This window comes from Dendrobium catenatum, unplaced genomic scaffold (assembly GCF_001605985.2).
Source record: "Dendrobium catenatum unplaced genomic scaffold, ASM160598v2 fragScaff_scaffold_231, whole genome shotgun sequence".
Taxonomy (NCBI): Eukaryota; Viridiplantae; Streptophyta; class Magnoliopsida; order Asparagales; family Orchidaceae; genus Dendrobium; species Dendrobium catenatum.
In genome coordinates this window covers 4,120,086-4,136,084 of record NW_021318693.1, presented here as the reverse complement: position 1 = coordinate 4,136,084, position 15,999 = coordinate 4,120,086, and the positions used below count along the sequence as shown (strand labels likewise).

At 35.6% G+C, this 15,999-nt stretch overlaps 1 protein-coding gene across 1 annotated transcript; it reads left to right on the top strand.

Moving 5' to 3' along the window:
• Positions 1-1,753: 1,753 nt before the first annotated feature.
• Positions 1,754-14,953, top strand: LOC110097985 (probable ubiquitin-conjugating enzyme E2 C). The gene is made up of 6 exons (XM_020824676.2): positions 1,754-1,934; positions 2,074-2,101; positions 10,913-11,140; positions 11,221-11,284; positions 11,371-11,430; positions 14,516-14,953. Exons 1-6 carry the CDS (start codon positions 1,831-1,833, stop codon positions 14,572-14,574), a joined length of 543 nt encoding a protein of 180 aa, XP_020680335.1. The 5' UTR covers positions 1,754-1,830; the 3' UTR covers positions 14,575-14,953.
• The last annotated feature ends 1,046 nt before the right edge of the window (positions 14,954-15,999 follow it).

Sequence of the window (15,999 nt, the reverse complement as noted above, 5' to 3'; positions counted from 1 at the left end):
GCTTAGGCTTCATTTGGGGCGGCTTTTTTAATGCTTTCTAAAACAATTTCTTATTACATAAATTTGAAGTTCAAGAAATTTTCTGTATTAGAAAGCTGCTTTAAAAAACAGTAAAAAAAGTCATTTCAAATAAAGCCTTGTTTGAAATAATTTTCTTATTGTTTTCTAAATCAGTTTTGCTTTAAATTTTTTTTAACTAAAAGCTGCTTTAGAAAACATTAAGAAAGCCACCCTCAAAGGAAGCTTTAATTACATCAATCTAAAAGGTTTGAAAAATAAAAAAAAATTGAAGGTCTAATTAATAAGAATAATTATGAAGAAGATTATAAATATAATTTAGAATTGTTAGAAAATGATGATGTTATGCTAAAATACTTCTCTTCTTGAGAACGAATATTCTCTGTAAATAACTTATGAGATAAATGTATGAGGTGGACATAAAAAGTTTGAGAAGTATAAGACTTTTTGGCTCCATTCATGTGCTTTAAGATTTGTTCATCACACAAAAAAATTATAATTATGCCTCATGAGATGGAAAATTTTGGAGATCTCTAAAAGGCTATGATCTTGATTAAATTTTTATTTGACATAAATCTCAAATCCCATGGAGTGAATTAATTCATTTTTTTTATTTTTTATATTCTCAAAAAAATAAATAGAATTGATGGACATAATCTCATATCTGTCTAAATTAGATTCAACTGCTCAAATAGTGAACTTATTCGAGTTTTACGAGTCAAAGATGATTGAAATGGATTGAAATATAACATTTGATAGGCAACTAATTAGCGGTACTTATCCTCTACATAATCTAAGACTTCGTTTGGGACAGCTTCTTGCTACTTCTTAAAACAGTTTTTTAGTTAAAAATAATTAATTTTTATGCTAGAAAGCTGCTTTAAGAAGCAGAAAGAAAGCCGTCCCAAACGAAAGCAAAGTATTAATCCTATGAGGCTCTCGAAGCAAGGGAGATGACCTTTACAATTTTCTTAATATAATGTAGCGCATTATATAGCGTTGACCTTGATTTATACCTATAAAAAAAGAAGGTTAACAGCTCGTAATCAATTATTATTAGAAGCCTAAGTATATGCCACATGCCATTTTTATTAATTAACTCATAGGATATTCATTCATAAAAAATTAAGATATCCATTATATAGAGTAAGAACTAGTCAAATGTACATGATAAATGAATGAAATCATATGCCAATTTTAAAATATATTCTACAATAAAAATTATATTATAAGAATTTCATTTATTTTGACTATAAATATGAATTTTTTGAGATATATATATTTTTACTTAGTTCCTTTTTTTTCGTGCAAATAAAATGGAGTGAACCTATAAAACCTAACAAAAACTCTTAAAATTATTAATAGCGCTGATTTGTTAATAAAAATTATCTTTTAATGTTGAAAATTAAAGTTTTTTCGTGGTAGAACTCATAGGAATATAAAAGTTAATATTGCCAAATAAAATTTAAATGAAGTTTTTTAAGCTATAAATTTTTTTAATGTTGTTCAATAAACTAATAAAACTATCTATTTTCAAATAATTCTCTCTAATTAATTCCCCTTCACATTACATAAAATTTACTTATAATTAAATAAATATAAATATTATTTTAAAATAATAATAGTAATTATAAATATATTATTCAATTTAGAATAAAAATAAATAATTTTCTTCAATAATCAATGGCCATGAGTAATTTCACAAGCATATAGTGTGAACTTTAAATGTTAGTACTTTACGACAGCGCTGGAAGGTTATCAGCGAAGGGTCCGGGCCGATCCTGTTGAATTTGAAGGAGAGGTAGGAATCGGATGATGGAGGTTAGAAACGAGGAAAACGCCTCCGCTGCGCCCGCCTTTTCAAAGCAGACGAGGCCGGCGCCGGCCTCCGTCGACTCCGCCGCGGTCTCCCAAAGGTTCGGATTTGCCCCAGTTCTTTCGTTTTCCCCCCAAAAAATTGTCCTTCTTCTTCTGGCTGGTCAAAGGCGGCTTCTTTCCTGCTTTAGACTCTCTTTTATCTAGGACGTGGTCGCTTGATTGATATTTTTCTTGCAGGCTTCAGAAGGAATTGATGTCGCTCATGGTACGTTGGCTTCCTCCTCGATTTACCCTTTTTTGTGATTACTTACTTCCACTGGATGCTTGAATTCCATTTTTGTGGCCAGGATATATTGTCTGGTATTTTCTATATGGCATAATTTGATCATTTGGGATCATTACGTAAATTATTTTCGATTCAGTCAGTTGTGGAACTGATTTATTATTTCGGTTCTGTTTGTGCACATTCAATTCTTGCTTCTTATCAAGGTTTTGTTTTCTTAAAATAAAGAAAGTGATTTGACTTACGTTGCTTGTCAAGGAAAGGCCCATCTTTTTTTTTTAGGTTTGATTAAGTACTCTTTGAAAAGTTTACTTCAATCCCAGATTGCAGGAAATTTCTGTAAGCTGGAAGTTTATCTTGATTGCGGTTATATTCATTGCCTGTAGATGAATCATGCTTGATGGCCACTAATGGTGAAGTTTGGGAACTCATGTGAAATTCAATTCCTTTCAGTAGCATCGTTGGATATTTAGCTTTCAAATATTTTTATAAAAAATAAAAGAGGTTAGTGCCTGGCACACTTGGTTATTGGACCAATAGGTCCTCAGTAGCTGGCTTGATATGGAAGTGGCGAGGCTTTAAATTAAGATTCGGTTAAGGTTTATAATATACTTCCAAGAATTAGATTTATAGCATTGTCTTTGAAGAAAGTTCTACTCAAATTATGGTATGTAGAACTTGCAATTGAATTAACCAAGTATGGAGGTCTCCTTGCAAGTCTCGACCAAGAAGGCTAGCTTGAGATTTTGTATGTAAAATGGAAAAGGTTGATATAGATCCTAAGAAATTGCTAACCTATCACCTATGACCAAGACAAACACTATTTATTACCAACTATATGATGTTTATTTCTTTTGTTGATCCTTTTCTTTTTCATTGGAATGCCTCAGTTAGTGCAAGGTGCTGTATCCATAGTTTAGAGAGGGTTAGAAGGAGTGAGAGGGACCCATTGATAAAGAGAGTTTGAAAGGAAATGGAATTTTTTACACGTCCCTTATTCATAGAAAGAGAAAGCACTTGATTCAAATTGAAAACTAGTGTTTGTCATCCTTAAAGTGAGCTAAGTGGACCTTTCTTCCCTACTTTGCAGAAGTTTCCCTTCTTTTCTCCTCTTTATAATAAAATTAAACGGTAAAAGAATTTCCTCATGAGTAATTCTACACTACCCAAATCATCTAAAAAAAATCTTGATATGTTAGCTATTAATAAAGTTGCCAACATGTTAATAAAGGTAGCCTTATCATGTTAATGCCCATTATTAACTTGTTAATAGAACTACCAACATGTTAATGGAGACTACATATATGTACCATATAAGCTGGGAACACACCTAAACTTATTTTTTGGGTGCCATGGGCTGGGCAATATAGCATTCTCCGCCCTTATTCCATGTTACCCTGGTGTGTGGCTACATTTATGGTTGTATATATATATATATATATACTATATATAATATATATATATATTTAGAGAAAGTCTGACTAATTTTTTACACCTACACCTATTAGATCCGGTTGTACAAGATTAGTTCTATGCATAGTTTAAATTTGCGCAATTTGCTCCAAAATAAGCCTCAAAGCCTAGCAATTTCTCAGGATCATGAGCGTACGCTCAGGTGGAGTGAGGTGCGCCTCACTAGTGTTATTGTGCAATTCTCTTGAGCGTGACGCCTCTAATATGGGGGCCCACTTACTTAAAAACCTCTAAATTCTTCCTTATATCCACTTTCCCGACCAAAGACTACTTCCCGGCGAAGACGTCAATCGAAGCCCAGCGATCAGACACACAGACGCCACAGACCAGCTCTCCGCGTTTCCGCCGCTCTCCCGCGGCGCGCCGTGCGTCGCGGCGAGTCTTGTTTCCTGCCGCCTCTCTACACACTTCTTCAAGTGTTCTTAGGATTTTTTTTTTTTAAAGTTTAGGGGTTTGATTTTTCAACTTATAGGAAGCTAGGGTCATAGTTCTCGGTCACCTGCTATATAGATGTCAGATACGCTGTATGTACGCCGTAACATGCTCGGTACTGGCTAGGTACATGCTGGTACCTGCTAGGTATCTTTCCATACAAAGACTTCGAACTTTAAAATAACCAGAATCTTCAAAAGTACTTCTTACAAATAAAATTTGTTTTTGCTGTTTTAGAGTTTTGAGCCTCAATTTTTTCTTCTCTGGGTGTGCAGCGAAATTGAGGTACATATAATCAAGTGCAACGAAGAGACAGAAATCGATTTTCAACACTCAGAATGAACTCCTTGTGTTATTAATGCACACACACGAGAGGGTAGAGATAGAAGTTGAGGCAACTGGGAGGATGATAACCTCTGTAGTGTGTGGATGTAGGCGTCGATAATGATGTGATTCTATAGATGTTGAGGACAAATTTGTCATTATTAGGATTGCACTAAGGATTAATGTGTGACGTTCTTGAGGGCGCCGAGTAGTCAAATGGAACACATCCACTAATACTCACACACAGTGCATCTCCTGTCGCAGCACAACAAGCAAGCTAAATGTATTCCACAACTTTAATGTGCTCTTTTATTTAAAAATTATAAACTATTTATATATTATTATATATATATATTAATTAGAGAATATTATATATAAGTATTAAAGGGCAATTAAATCAATGACAATAATCCATTTTCTTGAACAGGGGAAGAGAAAAGCGGGAGTAACATTGAAAATGATGAAGATATGATATTCATAGATATAATTGGAGAACGAAGATTACCTCTGATGACTAATTTAGTCGATGAGACACTGATTTGATTTAATATGTTCTTTCTTATATGTACTTTGGGTTTTGATAGACTTTATATGTGGTTCTGTACTTTGGGACATGATTTTATTGGCATCTGTTTTCTTACTTTTCACTAATTTCACTTTGTCATTTGATGTTTTTATTGTTGATAGAATCTTACTTTATTTACCTGCTAAACCCTTAAATTCTCATTTAATTGCGTTCATAGAGGCTTACGCCTCACAACGCGCTTAAGGCTTACGCTCGTCTCACAAGACGAAAATGCTTCGAGGCTTATTTGCAATTGTAAACCTTGGTTCTATGTTTGTAGAATTCTAAAAATAATAAGGAAAGTAGTAACAAAATGGAAGTGGTTGCTACATTTTGAATAACAATGGTGATTGTTTTTGTATATTCATGTGTGCGATGCCCATGGCATCATTACTGTAGATGTTTAAGGGTATGGGATTTTTAATGCAACTAGGATGTGATGTAGAACGATATGGGAGGGGGGGGCGCATCGGTTGGTAAGTGAGCTTGGGGGTGGGGTTTAGAGACTTGCCTTAATTAAGACACTTAAATGAGGAATATTGATTTAAATCAAAACCTATTTAAAATTCAAAATGGTTGGTTTTAAGTAATTTCCTAATATAAAAAAGTAGATTAAGGAAGAGATTTCAAGTTAAAGAAACAAATTTTATTGCTTTCCTATTGTGATTTGCTTCCCATAAGGAAACAATTAAGAAGTAATTCGAAATTTGGAGGCAAGGGAGAGGGGCCGGCCAAGCAGAAGGGGATTGGGGCCAAATTGGAAGAGAAGTGGCCTGATATGGGGCCGTTAAAGAGAGAGGGGGAATAGGGGTGTCTAGGTTCAATGTATATTAGGTTAAGAGGATGTGTCAAAATTGATTAGTTAATTGAATGAAAGAAGTTCCAAAATTAATGTAATTATGAGTGATTTGAATTCAAATTAGATTAATTTGAATTTAAAATCTTTTCAAATTAATGACAACTTAAATAAGGGAAGAGAGATTTTTGGAGGAAGTGGGGTTAGGGAAGGAGGTGGCCGGCGGGTGGGTGGAGCCTTGGTGGTTTCGGCCAAGGGGAGGAGAGAAGGGAGGGGTATGGTGTAGGCAATGGTGTGTGGAGGATGATGGGGTGAGAAGACGGCCTTGGTGGAGGGCTTTGAGGTGGTGTTTGTGAATAAGAAAAATAAAACAAAGAAAAAAAGATAGAACCGCGGTCTTGACTCTTCCGAAGCTACGGTGGTGCGTTGCCTTCACCCAAGGGACTTCAAGCCACGAGCCGGACTTCCTAGGCTAGTGGAATACGATTCCCTCTATAAGGATTCTCACTAACAAGTCTCCCAAGGAGCAAGTGCCTATAAATATTATTTTATATTAAAACTGCATCATATTCATTATTGCTAGTAAGGACTCTAATATATAGCCTCAGAACTAAAAAATGAAACATAATATTTAGATAATGCCACCTAGGGCTTACATGAAGATTAAGACCCTTATTAAAAATGATAAAATGATATATATGTAAAATATAAAAGATTACAAAATAAAATGATGTGAAACTACTAGAGTTACGTTCCAAAATTAAAGAGAATTGTTAAGTTTGCGTTTATAATTTTATGGATCATGCAAGATTGAGTAAGATGTCGAAACGTTAAGTCTTATGCTTAGGCGAAAGAGTTGCAAACAAGATTAACCAAAACGATTTCTTTCAAGCTAGGCGAAATTTAATATGCAAGAGTAAACAACAAAACCAACGTTTAGAGAGTGCTGTGGCGTGATTCACTGCAATGAAGGTATGGATTTTTGGCGGAAAGTAATATGAGATCCAGAGATGAACGAGTTCATACTGGGAAGGGCGCCGAAGAACTTCGTTCGAGGGAAAAGTTGCCGGTTGGGTTGAAGTCGTAGACGACCCGTTCGAGGCTGCCAAGGCGTGCTTTGAAACTTTCGTGTAGATCTTGCGCAGGATTGGAGCGACTGATCCAAGCTTCTTAACGTGTCTGTCTCAATTTCCTAGCGTCAACAGGTGAACGTAGAAGTGTGATGCGTCACCGTCGGCACTGAGCCAGACCCCCTCAAACTCACGGATCCGCATTCAACATTGAAGAGAATAAGAGAGGGGACCGTCCCACGTTGTCGTGGTGAGGGCTTTTCAACGTATGAGAGAAGGAGAGAGAGGGGGGGGTGGTGGCGGGATCCTCGAAGGGAGAAGATGAAGCGGCGGGTGGCAAGGAGGGAGAGTTAGGGTTGGAGAAAATATGCTTAGAAAATTATGGGAAGGGAATTTCAAATCTGAAATTTAATTTCAGTTTTGTAATTTAGGGGAAGGACTTGATTTGAGAGTTTGGAATTTCAAAAATCAATTGGAAATTAATGCCTTGATTAGGGAAATAATGGGGGAGCTTTAAGGGGGAGGCCGGCGGTTTTTTTTCTAAAGGAGAGAGGGAGATGTTAGTGGTAAAAATTCTGAAATAAATTAGATTTGAAATTTTGGAGGAATTTTATTATGGAAATTATATCTAATTTCAAATGAGGGAGTGATTTAGTGTGGCAATTAATGGGAGTGGGGGGCTTGGTGAAGCCGCGGCATAATGAGAGGGAGAGGGAAATTGGTGGAGCAATTTACACAAACGTTCAAATTGGTTGTTTGCATTGAGAAAGACTAAATATGAATTATTCGATTCGAAATTTCGAAATGATTTTAAATTGAAAACTTTCCTTGTTTGTTTCAATTTGCAGTGTTCAACCAAAATTTTTGGTTTTCATAATTCGATCAAGAAGAGTGGGAAAGGGGCCGGTGGTGGAGGTGCAAGGGACGGTGGTTGGGGAGGGGTTGCCGGCGGCCAAGGCTTGACTAGGGCCGGCGGTTGTGAAGGAGGAAGGATAGGAATGAAGGGGATAGACCACGAGCCACGGACTCTTCCAATGACTGGTGGGTGTTGCTTTTCGCCCTCACCTTGGGCTCTCGCTCTCCTCTCTAACTCTCCACAAGAAGAAAAAGAAGAAGACAAGACAATCAAAACAAATTTTCATTCATAATATTCATTAAGCTCAAAATGATACAAGAGACCACTATATATAGGTCTTGACTCAAAAAAGTGAAAAAAAAAACTAAATTGCCCTCTGGGCTACAAAGAAACATAACTCCCCACAGGGGTAAACTGGGACAACAGTAAATCAAACTAGACAATAATAAAATACATCATGTCATCTCAATCAAAAGTAGAGGCGCTGAATCGTGGCCGTCGATCTGCGGTTTCGCCGGCGATAAACATGTCGGTAGCGTTTGTCGATGTCCTCATCATAAAAATTTAAGATAACGTAGGACGATCACGACTGTCGATCTTCAGCTCCTTAGATAGGCATGAACGGTTGGATGCCCGCATCAGGATGATGTAATGAATGTTTATCGCATGAAAGAAATAAGTATTTACATATCAAAGACTACTAATTATAGGTGCAAACTTGAAAATACTTGAAAGGAACGATAAAACAATGATTGATTAAAAAAAAAGGTGAGAAATTGAAACTGCAAAAATTAGAGAGGCGATTGAAATTTCACCAGCACAATTGAAAGTGCAATTGTGACAAATTTGATCTAAAATTGGATGCCTCATAATCTATTCAATTGTGAAACTGCAAACGCACTCAGGTGTTAGCATAGTAAAAGCCCAATAGACTTTTCATATATGTAGATATGTACCGCTTGATACACCACCTAAATAGGCACATTAATCATACCTCTTCATAGCAGCGATGGGAACTGCCACTGTAACCTCCACAGCTACAGGGATTGCAAACGTTGGCAGGGAAAAAACAGAAGGCACCGTCAAAGCATCTTTCTAACAAAATCACCTGCTTCAGGAACCGATTAGACTAGGCTACAAGATAAGAACTTCTGCAGCACGTCCCAATTCTGAAGAAGCCTAAACTGCCACAGAATCATTCCTTAAGCAGCTCCAAAAATAGATAACTCCAAATCCATGAATTAAGCACTGAAACAGCTTTGAAACTGAGAACTCATTCATTTTCAAATGAACCAGTTAATCCAACAGCTATAGTTGAATAGTTTTAAAAAAAGATAATCCAGTTGTCACCTCTTCAATGCTACATGCCAAAGTCTAAATGCAGAAACTTCCCAATTATCCAATTAACATCATAAATCATCCATAGCCATTGCTGAAACATAGATTTCATCACACAATCCGTTGTGATGCACATGTGAATCATGCAAGCAACTTCTGATTTTATTGCATTTGGAGCCTCCTATATCATCATCTTTCATAGCAGCATTACTGTTTTCCTCTTCTTTCATGATGAGCCTCGAGGCGTATGCCTCAAACGCCTTTTTAAACCATGCATGATGTAAATATTATTTTATTATTTTAGTATTCCAAGAATATTTATATCTTGGCAAAAGTGCTTGCATAATTGCTATTTCAAGCTATGGAGATTGCTGGTAAAAATTATGGTGCTTTGCCCAGATGAAGTAATCACTAGTTGAGCAAGGTTACATGAGTTTGTTCTGCCCCTCAAACGGTGAAGGCTAGATTACAAGTATGGAATGCTAGTTTGACTTCATGTGGTTGTAGTCGTGAATGCTGGAGAAGTAGTGAAGGACGATGATTGTTGGACAACAACAACCAAACGATGGTGGTTCAACTATGATGGTGGGCAATGACGGTCGAGCTACAAAGGTTGGTGCCAATGATCTTCGGTGCCAATCGGCGGATAAGGCTCTAAAGTTCTTCATATCTCTAAGGTCTATTCTATTTGGGTCCCCTTGTGAAGTAGCATTTTGATAATCTTCTCTAATTTTCCCAAACACTACATCAAATGGCCTTTGTTGATTTTATTGATCATAAACCAGTTTTTAGCATTTAAGTACCTTAATGATATCATCATTAAGTGATCTTATTCTTGTTAGGTTTCAATCATTGAGATACTCGTTTTAATTATACGCACGTAATATTCAGAGATCATTTGATTATTCAATTAATATCACGAAGTTTTCCAGCTACACACTCGTTGCTTAATTTTGGTTCATTTGGACTCGAATCTAAACATTTTGCTATTGTTGGACTCATCTCATTGAAATCTTTGTTTAGGCTATACATTTGCTATCAATTTTTTTAAATCTGTGTTGGATGATCTTGAATTTAATTTTTGAAGTTTTTAATTCAAATATTAGGTCGAGATTTGTGCTTTGATCAAATGAATTTTCCAATGGTGGATAAAATTTAATTTGTATCTATCTTTTATCATTTTTATATCATCAAAACGTTGATGGACTTAGATTGTTATTTGGTGCAGCATATCTGGTTGCCATGGTAAAAACCTCGATATCGTACATGAGACTATTAATGTTTCATTTGGTTCCGGTTTTTGCCATCTTAACATTTTTGAAAATCACCATTTTGCATATTCACTTCTCTTTGATCTCATGAATATGCAGATTGACCAATCTAATAACTCATATTTATATGTGAGAGCATGATGGCTTTATGTCATACAACTAATTAAATTCACACATTAATACAGTTGTATAAGGGTCATAAATTCTAAAATTTTTCTCAGGCTCATTTCACTTATATTTTCTTGTTTTTGTACTCTTTTTGACACTAACGGTAAAAATTTTTCTGCGTGATTTTGTATAAATAATTATTGAGATCATAAATTATAGGTCTGCTGCTTAATTGATGTCTTTCAAGTGATTTAACTCTTTTTCAGGATCATCCTATGAAACAGAAGTGATTGTCTTGCTTCTGCTACTTTTCTTTTCTGGATCTGTGGTTTGTTTTCTGCTTTTAGTTATGGATGGTGATTTCGGGTGTGCGAGTCTGTTTCTCTTAGCCAGTCCTTTTTTGTAGATGAGGATTGCGAATATTAGGAGTATTCTAAATAACTGTTTTGCACTGCCTTCACCCACCATCCTAGCTAAAACTCTCTTTGATGTCTGTTTTCATAGCATCTCATTTTTTTATATCCTCATCTATCATATATTGCCCTTCCTTTGAACCACAGATGAGCGGCAACCTTGGAGTATCTGCCTTTCCTGAAAGTGAAAACATATTCTCTTGGATAGGTACAATAGATGGAGGCAAGGGAACTCCATATGAAGGTTTATCTTACAAACTTTCTTTGCGCTTCCCTCTGGAATACCCATTCAAGCCTCCTCAAGTTAAATTTGAGACCTCCTGTTTCCATCCCAATGTTGACCAGTATGGGAACATTTGTCTTGACATCCTCCAGGTATTATTGCAGGCAATTGAAATTTCAACTGTTATTAATGCTGCCACTTAAAGCTAATGCAATCTGCTTAATTCTGAAAGGACATGTGGTCTTCAGCATATGATTGCAGAACAGTGTTGTTGTCTATCCAGAGCTTATTAGGAGGTGAGCTCTCAAGCATTTGGTCCTCGGGAATGCAGAATTTTTTTTTTTAAAATCAAAGTTCCCAACTTCCTTGTTGTTTGACACAGAACCCAACAATGAAAGCCCTCTCAACAGCTATGCTGCAACGCTATGGAGCAACCAAGAAGGTATGCATGTTTTTATTGTGTTTTTTAAACTGTTTTCAGTACTTATTCAGTAAGCCTCATTCGTAATTTAGGCTTAGTTTGGGATGTCTTTCTTATTTGTTCTTAAAACAGCTTTCTAATACAACTATTAACATTTTTGTACTAAAAAGTTATTTTAAGAAGCAATAAGAAAGCCGTCTCAAACGTAGCCTTAGTGTGCTAAATAGTGTGATATGGATCTGTTCCAACAGTTTCTTGATTATTTTTTCTCAAATAATTTCTTTGGTGTTGCAACTTGTTTGAGCTGATTTAAATTCTTTGCCCGTTATCATTATGCCTTCTCTCGGCTTGAGTTTGTTTAGCAAACTATTCATCACGCCTAGTCTGACTATTTTGGGTTCTGTTACAGATCTTTCATCAGTCCTTCCTATTTGGATTTGCATATAGTGTTCATTCTTGATAAACATTTTTGAACAATTTATGACATGTTTGCCTTCTAATCCCATCACCTTTCAAGTCCGACATATTCTCTGCCTTTTATGTTGTTGATACTTCTTTTCTATATGTTATGCGCATACCTAAGTCTTCTCAATCTATCTTAATCTCCCAACGCCTTGAGCCAAAAAAATGTTACTCGTAGACTTTTGGACTTTGGAGGTTCTCATTAGAATCGAAAAAATATACTTTTAAGGGTAGTTAGATAGTATACAAACAGTACCTGTTCTACGGGTGGCAACCTTATAGTTAATTATCTCTTATGATTATAAGAGAGCACTCTCAATTAAAGATATTGTGAGGCTTTATATTTGTTTTTATGCAAATTTCATCTTATGATTTGGTTTGATTTTTGTTGGGGGTTGGTTATAAATCTTTTTATGATCCTACGATTTCGTCATTTAGGGTTTGCCATTGGAGCCTGATCAAAATAGGATGAAGATAACTCTTGTTGGAAATTTTACCTTGGATAGCTTTGCTAGTAACTATAGAGATTCTCTAATCTAAAATATCACATATACCGATGTTGGAAAACATGAAAAGGAAGTTAATTAAGAAGGATTTAGAGGTCTTCTATCGGAGGCTAGACCTAAGAGAGATGATTATGATGGGTTTGATTGAATATTGTTGTCACCATGTATCGAGTCAAGTAGGGTTTATTTTGTTGGGGAATTGTTGACTTAAGGGTTGTTTTGTTATGTGGCAATCACTAATCTTGTTGAAAGACTTTTTTGATAATTCCACCAATCGAAATTCCCACCTAATCCTTTAGTTGTCATCGCTCTATATAAGCCTAATTCAATTCTCTTAATTAGGGAGTGAATTCAAGAAGAACACATACATTTTTAAGCCAATTTGAGAGAATAAAGGAGAAGACCAGGACTTGAAGATCTTCACCAAGGCCCATAATGAAATATTATCTTCACTGGTGAAAGACTTAATATCAATCAGTAGCTTGTGGCTACCTTAGATTGTTAAGTGTCTAGGTAGCGTCTCACGGTGTGGTTTGTATCACTTGGTACACTGCAAATTATGTTGATATGGGTTCTTGGTAGAATAAGCAACTTGACCATGTTATGTTGTGGATTATTTTTTTCCCTATGAAGAAAATATGCTTGCAGGTTTTAGTCGAAGCAAATCTAGTTAATTATAAGCCAACCATCCTTGAAATGAAGCTTTCAAAATCTAAATTTCTAGTGATAACCGAGTGTGTTTTGAGTTTCTGGCATAATTGTTGGCACTAATGAGGCTTTGATGGCACTAATGAGGTAGTTTTTAGATGTTTTGTTTGTTTGTTGGGTGGTATGGGTGACGTTATTAACCAAGGCTATATGAGGATATGCTAATCCATATGAATCATTGATTGTCAATATCGAGGCAATGGCGAAAGGCTAGTATCGATGACATCACGGAGCTAGGTTCTATGAGGGCCTAAGATGACCTTTTGAAATGTTGACTGTCATATCCTTGGTGATCCCTAAAGTTTAGGGATCAAGATGAGTGAGTTATGTTATACCTTAGTGTGTGCGACGGCAATGCTTGGAAACAGATCATCAATTTACCTTGCTTTATTCATTTTCAACCTCCTCATGAGGAGTGATTATTCTGTGCGGAGGCTGGACGCAGCTCTATGTGCGGAGGCGAATTAGGTACAGCCACATCAGTGGTACCAAGCAGTACCGAGCAGTACCGAGCCGCAGTACATAGTGAAAGGATGATATGGCTCATTTTTGTTGATCTCTAGATGACGTTCGACGTCTGCACAGAATAATTAATCCTCATGAGGGGATATATTTACGACAGAGGGGATGTTATTTCCCTTGATGTGGGGCTGCCTTAGCTTAATAATATTAGTATTTTTTTTTGCTTGTTTTCTTTTTTGTCTCTTGTCCTTGTTGGTAAAAATGCTTTTCCTACGGTATGTTATCTATTAGTTTTATCTACAAATTGTGAAGATGTACTTCCTTTAGTTTCATATAATTTTGAATAAAACTTGAAGGGTCTGTTTGGGACCATGTTTTTTTTGTCTAATTTTTCTGATTGTAATCATAATTTTGTTTGGCTATTACTTTATTGGTGCTTTCAAAATTTTTTTGTGATAGGAAGTTGCTTTTTACAGCAACTATTAAAAAAATTTCTTTACCCATAAGAGTTTTATAACAATCTTTACAAAAAAACTGCAGTCATCCCAAACAAATCCAAAATAATTTCATCTCAAGTGCATCGATTGGTTGTCAATATCAATGTATGTTTCATCCATATATTACATGGATGTAGCATCTCTTCTAACATATTTATAACTTTATTAATTGGGAGTAAATTTTTGTTCAGGATAGTCTTGTGTGTTCTTTTCCTCTAAATATAATAATAAAACTAGTGAAACATAATTTGTCACTAATTTTTCTGTTTCCATTGCAATACTTTGGAATAAATTAAAGCTGCATACATAAGGACTATTCGTTCAATACATGATATGCAAATTACAGCAGATCAAACAAATTTTTTAACCATTTTTTTACAGCATTGCACCATCGATTGTTTGTATCTGTTGATGATCGATCATGCTACTTGGAATTGTTTTAGCTTAATTTTTGAGCTTTATGCGCTGCAGATTACAAGAGAATGGTTAACAAGCAGTACATGGAAGGTGTAGAGCAATTAGAACGGTGAGGAGATTCTCTCCAGCAGCTCTCCCTTTTTGTTTTTGTGCTGGAGATAAGGTTCATGCGTTTGTTCTCTTGCCATACAGTTCTGATGTAAATTTAAACAGCATAAATAGGATAAATTATTACGTGCGGTCACTGAATGTAATTCAGAGGTAAATTAGGATATGTCACGTCATCATTTTGTTGTGTATCTTAACTGTGTATCGGATGATGTGACATATCCCGATTTACTTCCGGACAGTCTGATGACCACACATAATAATTTTTATCCTAACGGTTAGATAATTTATGGATTGGTATTAATACAAAGAACAAATTGGTTATGTTATATATATAAATAAGGATTTAATCATGAGATGAACTTACACTGAACTACTATAATCTCTCCTTAGTCGCTGCAAATTTAGTTTCAGGTTTGCTTTCTTTTTTTGGGGTTATTTGGGATTGTTGCAGATATATATATATATATATATATATTTGTAAATCCATGAAAATCATTACTTCTCCTTGAAAAATCTTAGAAGTAATAAATGTGGTATTTAAATGTGTGGAAAAAAGGCTGACCTGTTTGAAATAGTTGTAGTATTTTATAAATGTGATTGTAAAGTTGTATGAGAGAAGTAAATTTTTTGAAAAATGTTGTAAATATTATAAATAAATTAAAAAAAATGAACAATTGATTTTTGAAACCATCACATTTGTAATTTTTTTTGGTAAAAAAATATTTCTTATCACAAATTTTTTTTAGAAATTAGTGATAAAATAAAAAAAATAATCAAATATAATTATAATTGTGATAAGAAATAAAAGAAATGACTAATGAGAATACTATCCGTAAGTTGTGTTTTACAACCCGCAATCACTGACGAAGCAGCTTTTTATGGATTCTCTGATAATGCTGAAGAGTAATTATTTTTAGGCAACTTCTCTACCATGAAAGCTGAACTTTTATTTGGTCCGGTGAACGTACGCAACTTTACGTTCGGCCGCCAGTACAATCGCGTCAAGCGTTTTTATTATTTACCGCGCGCGCCGACAACCCGACCCGGAACAGACCCAAGATTGCTCGGTATTGCTAGGTATTGGTCGATTTTGCTCGGCAATAACCAATACCGAGCAAATACCTAGCAATACCGAGCAAATATCGAGTTGTACCGAATTTTTTCTAGCAATACCGAGCAAATACCTAGCAATACCGAGCAAATCCCGAGCAAATACCGAGCAAATACCGAGTTGTAGAAAAACTCGGTACAACTCGGTATTTGCATGGTATTGACCTTCACAGAGCGGTATTTCTCGTTTTTGCAAAGCAATACCGAGAAAATCGCGAACATAGCATTCCCTGGTTCCGGTCCGAGTCAAGTCGTTGGGCCGCGTGGTAAAGAGTAAGAGCACGTGGCGAGATGTTATTGGCGGCCGAACGTAGCTC

Bases quoted from the DNA above. Each gene is read 5' to 3' on its own strand.
- LOC110097985 (XM_020824676.2), top strand. From the start codon at position 1,831: ATGATGGAGGTTAGAAACGAGGAAAACGCCTCCGCTGCGCCCGCCTTT. The intron at 2,102-10,912 runs GTACGTTGGCTT...TTTGAACCACAG, and splicing joins AGGAATTGATGTCGCTCATG to ATGAGCGGCAACCTTGGAGT. The intron at 11,141-11,220 runs GTATTATTGCAG...TAATTCTGAAAG, and splicing joins TTTGTCTTGACATCCTCCAG to GACATGTGGTCTTCAGCATA.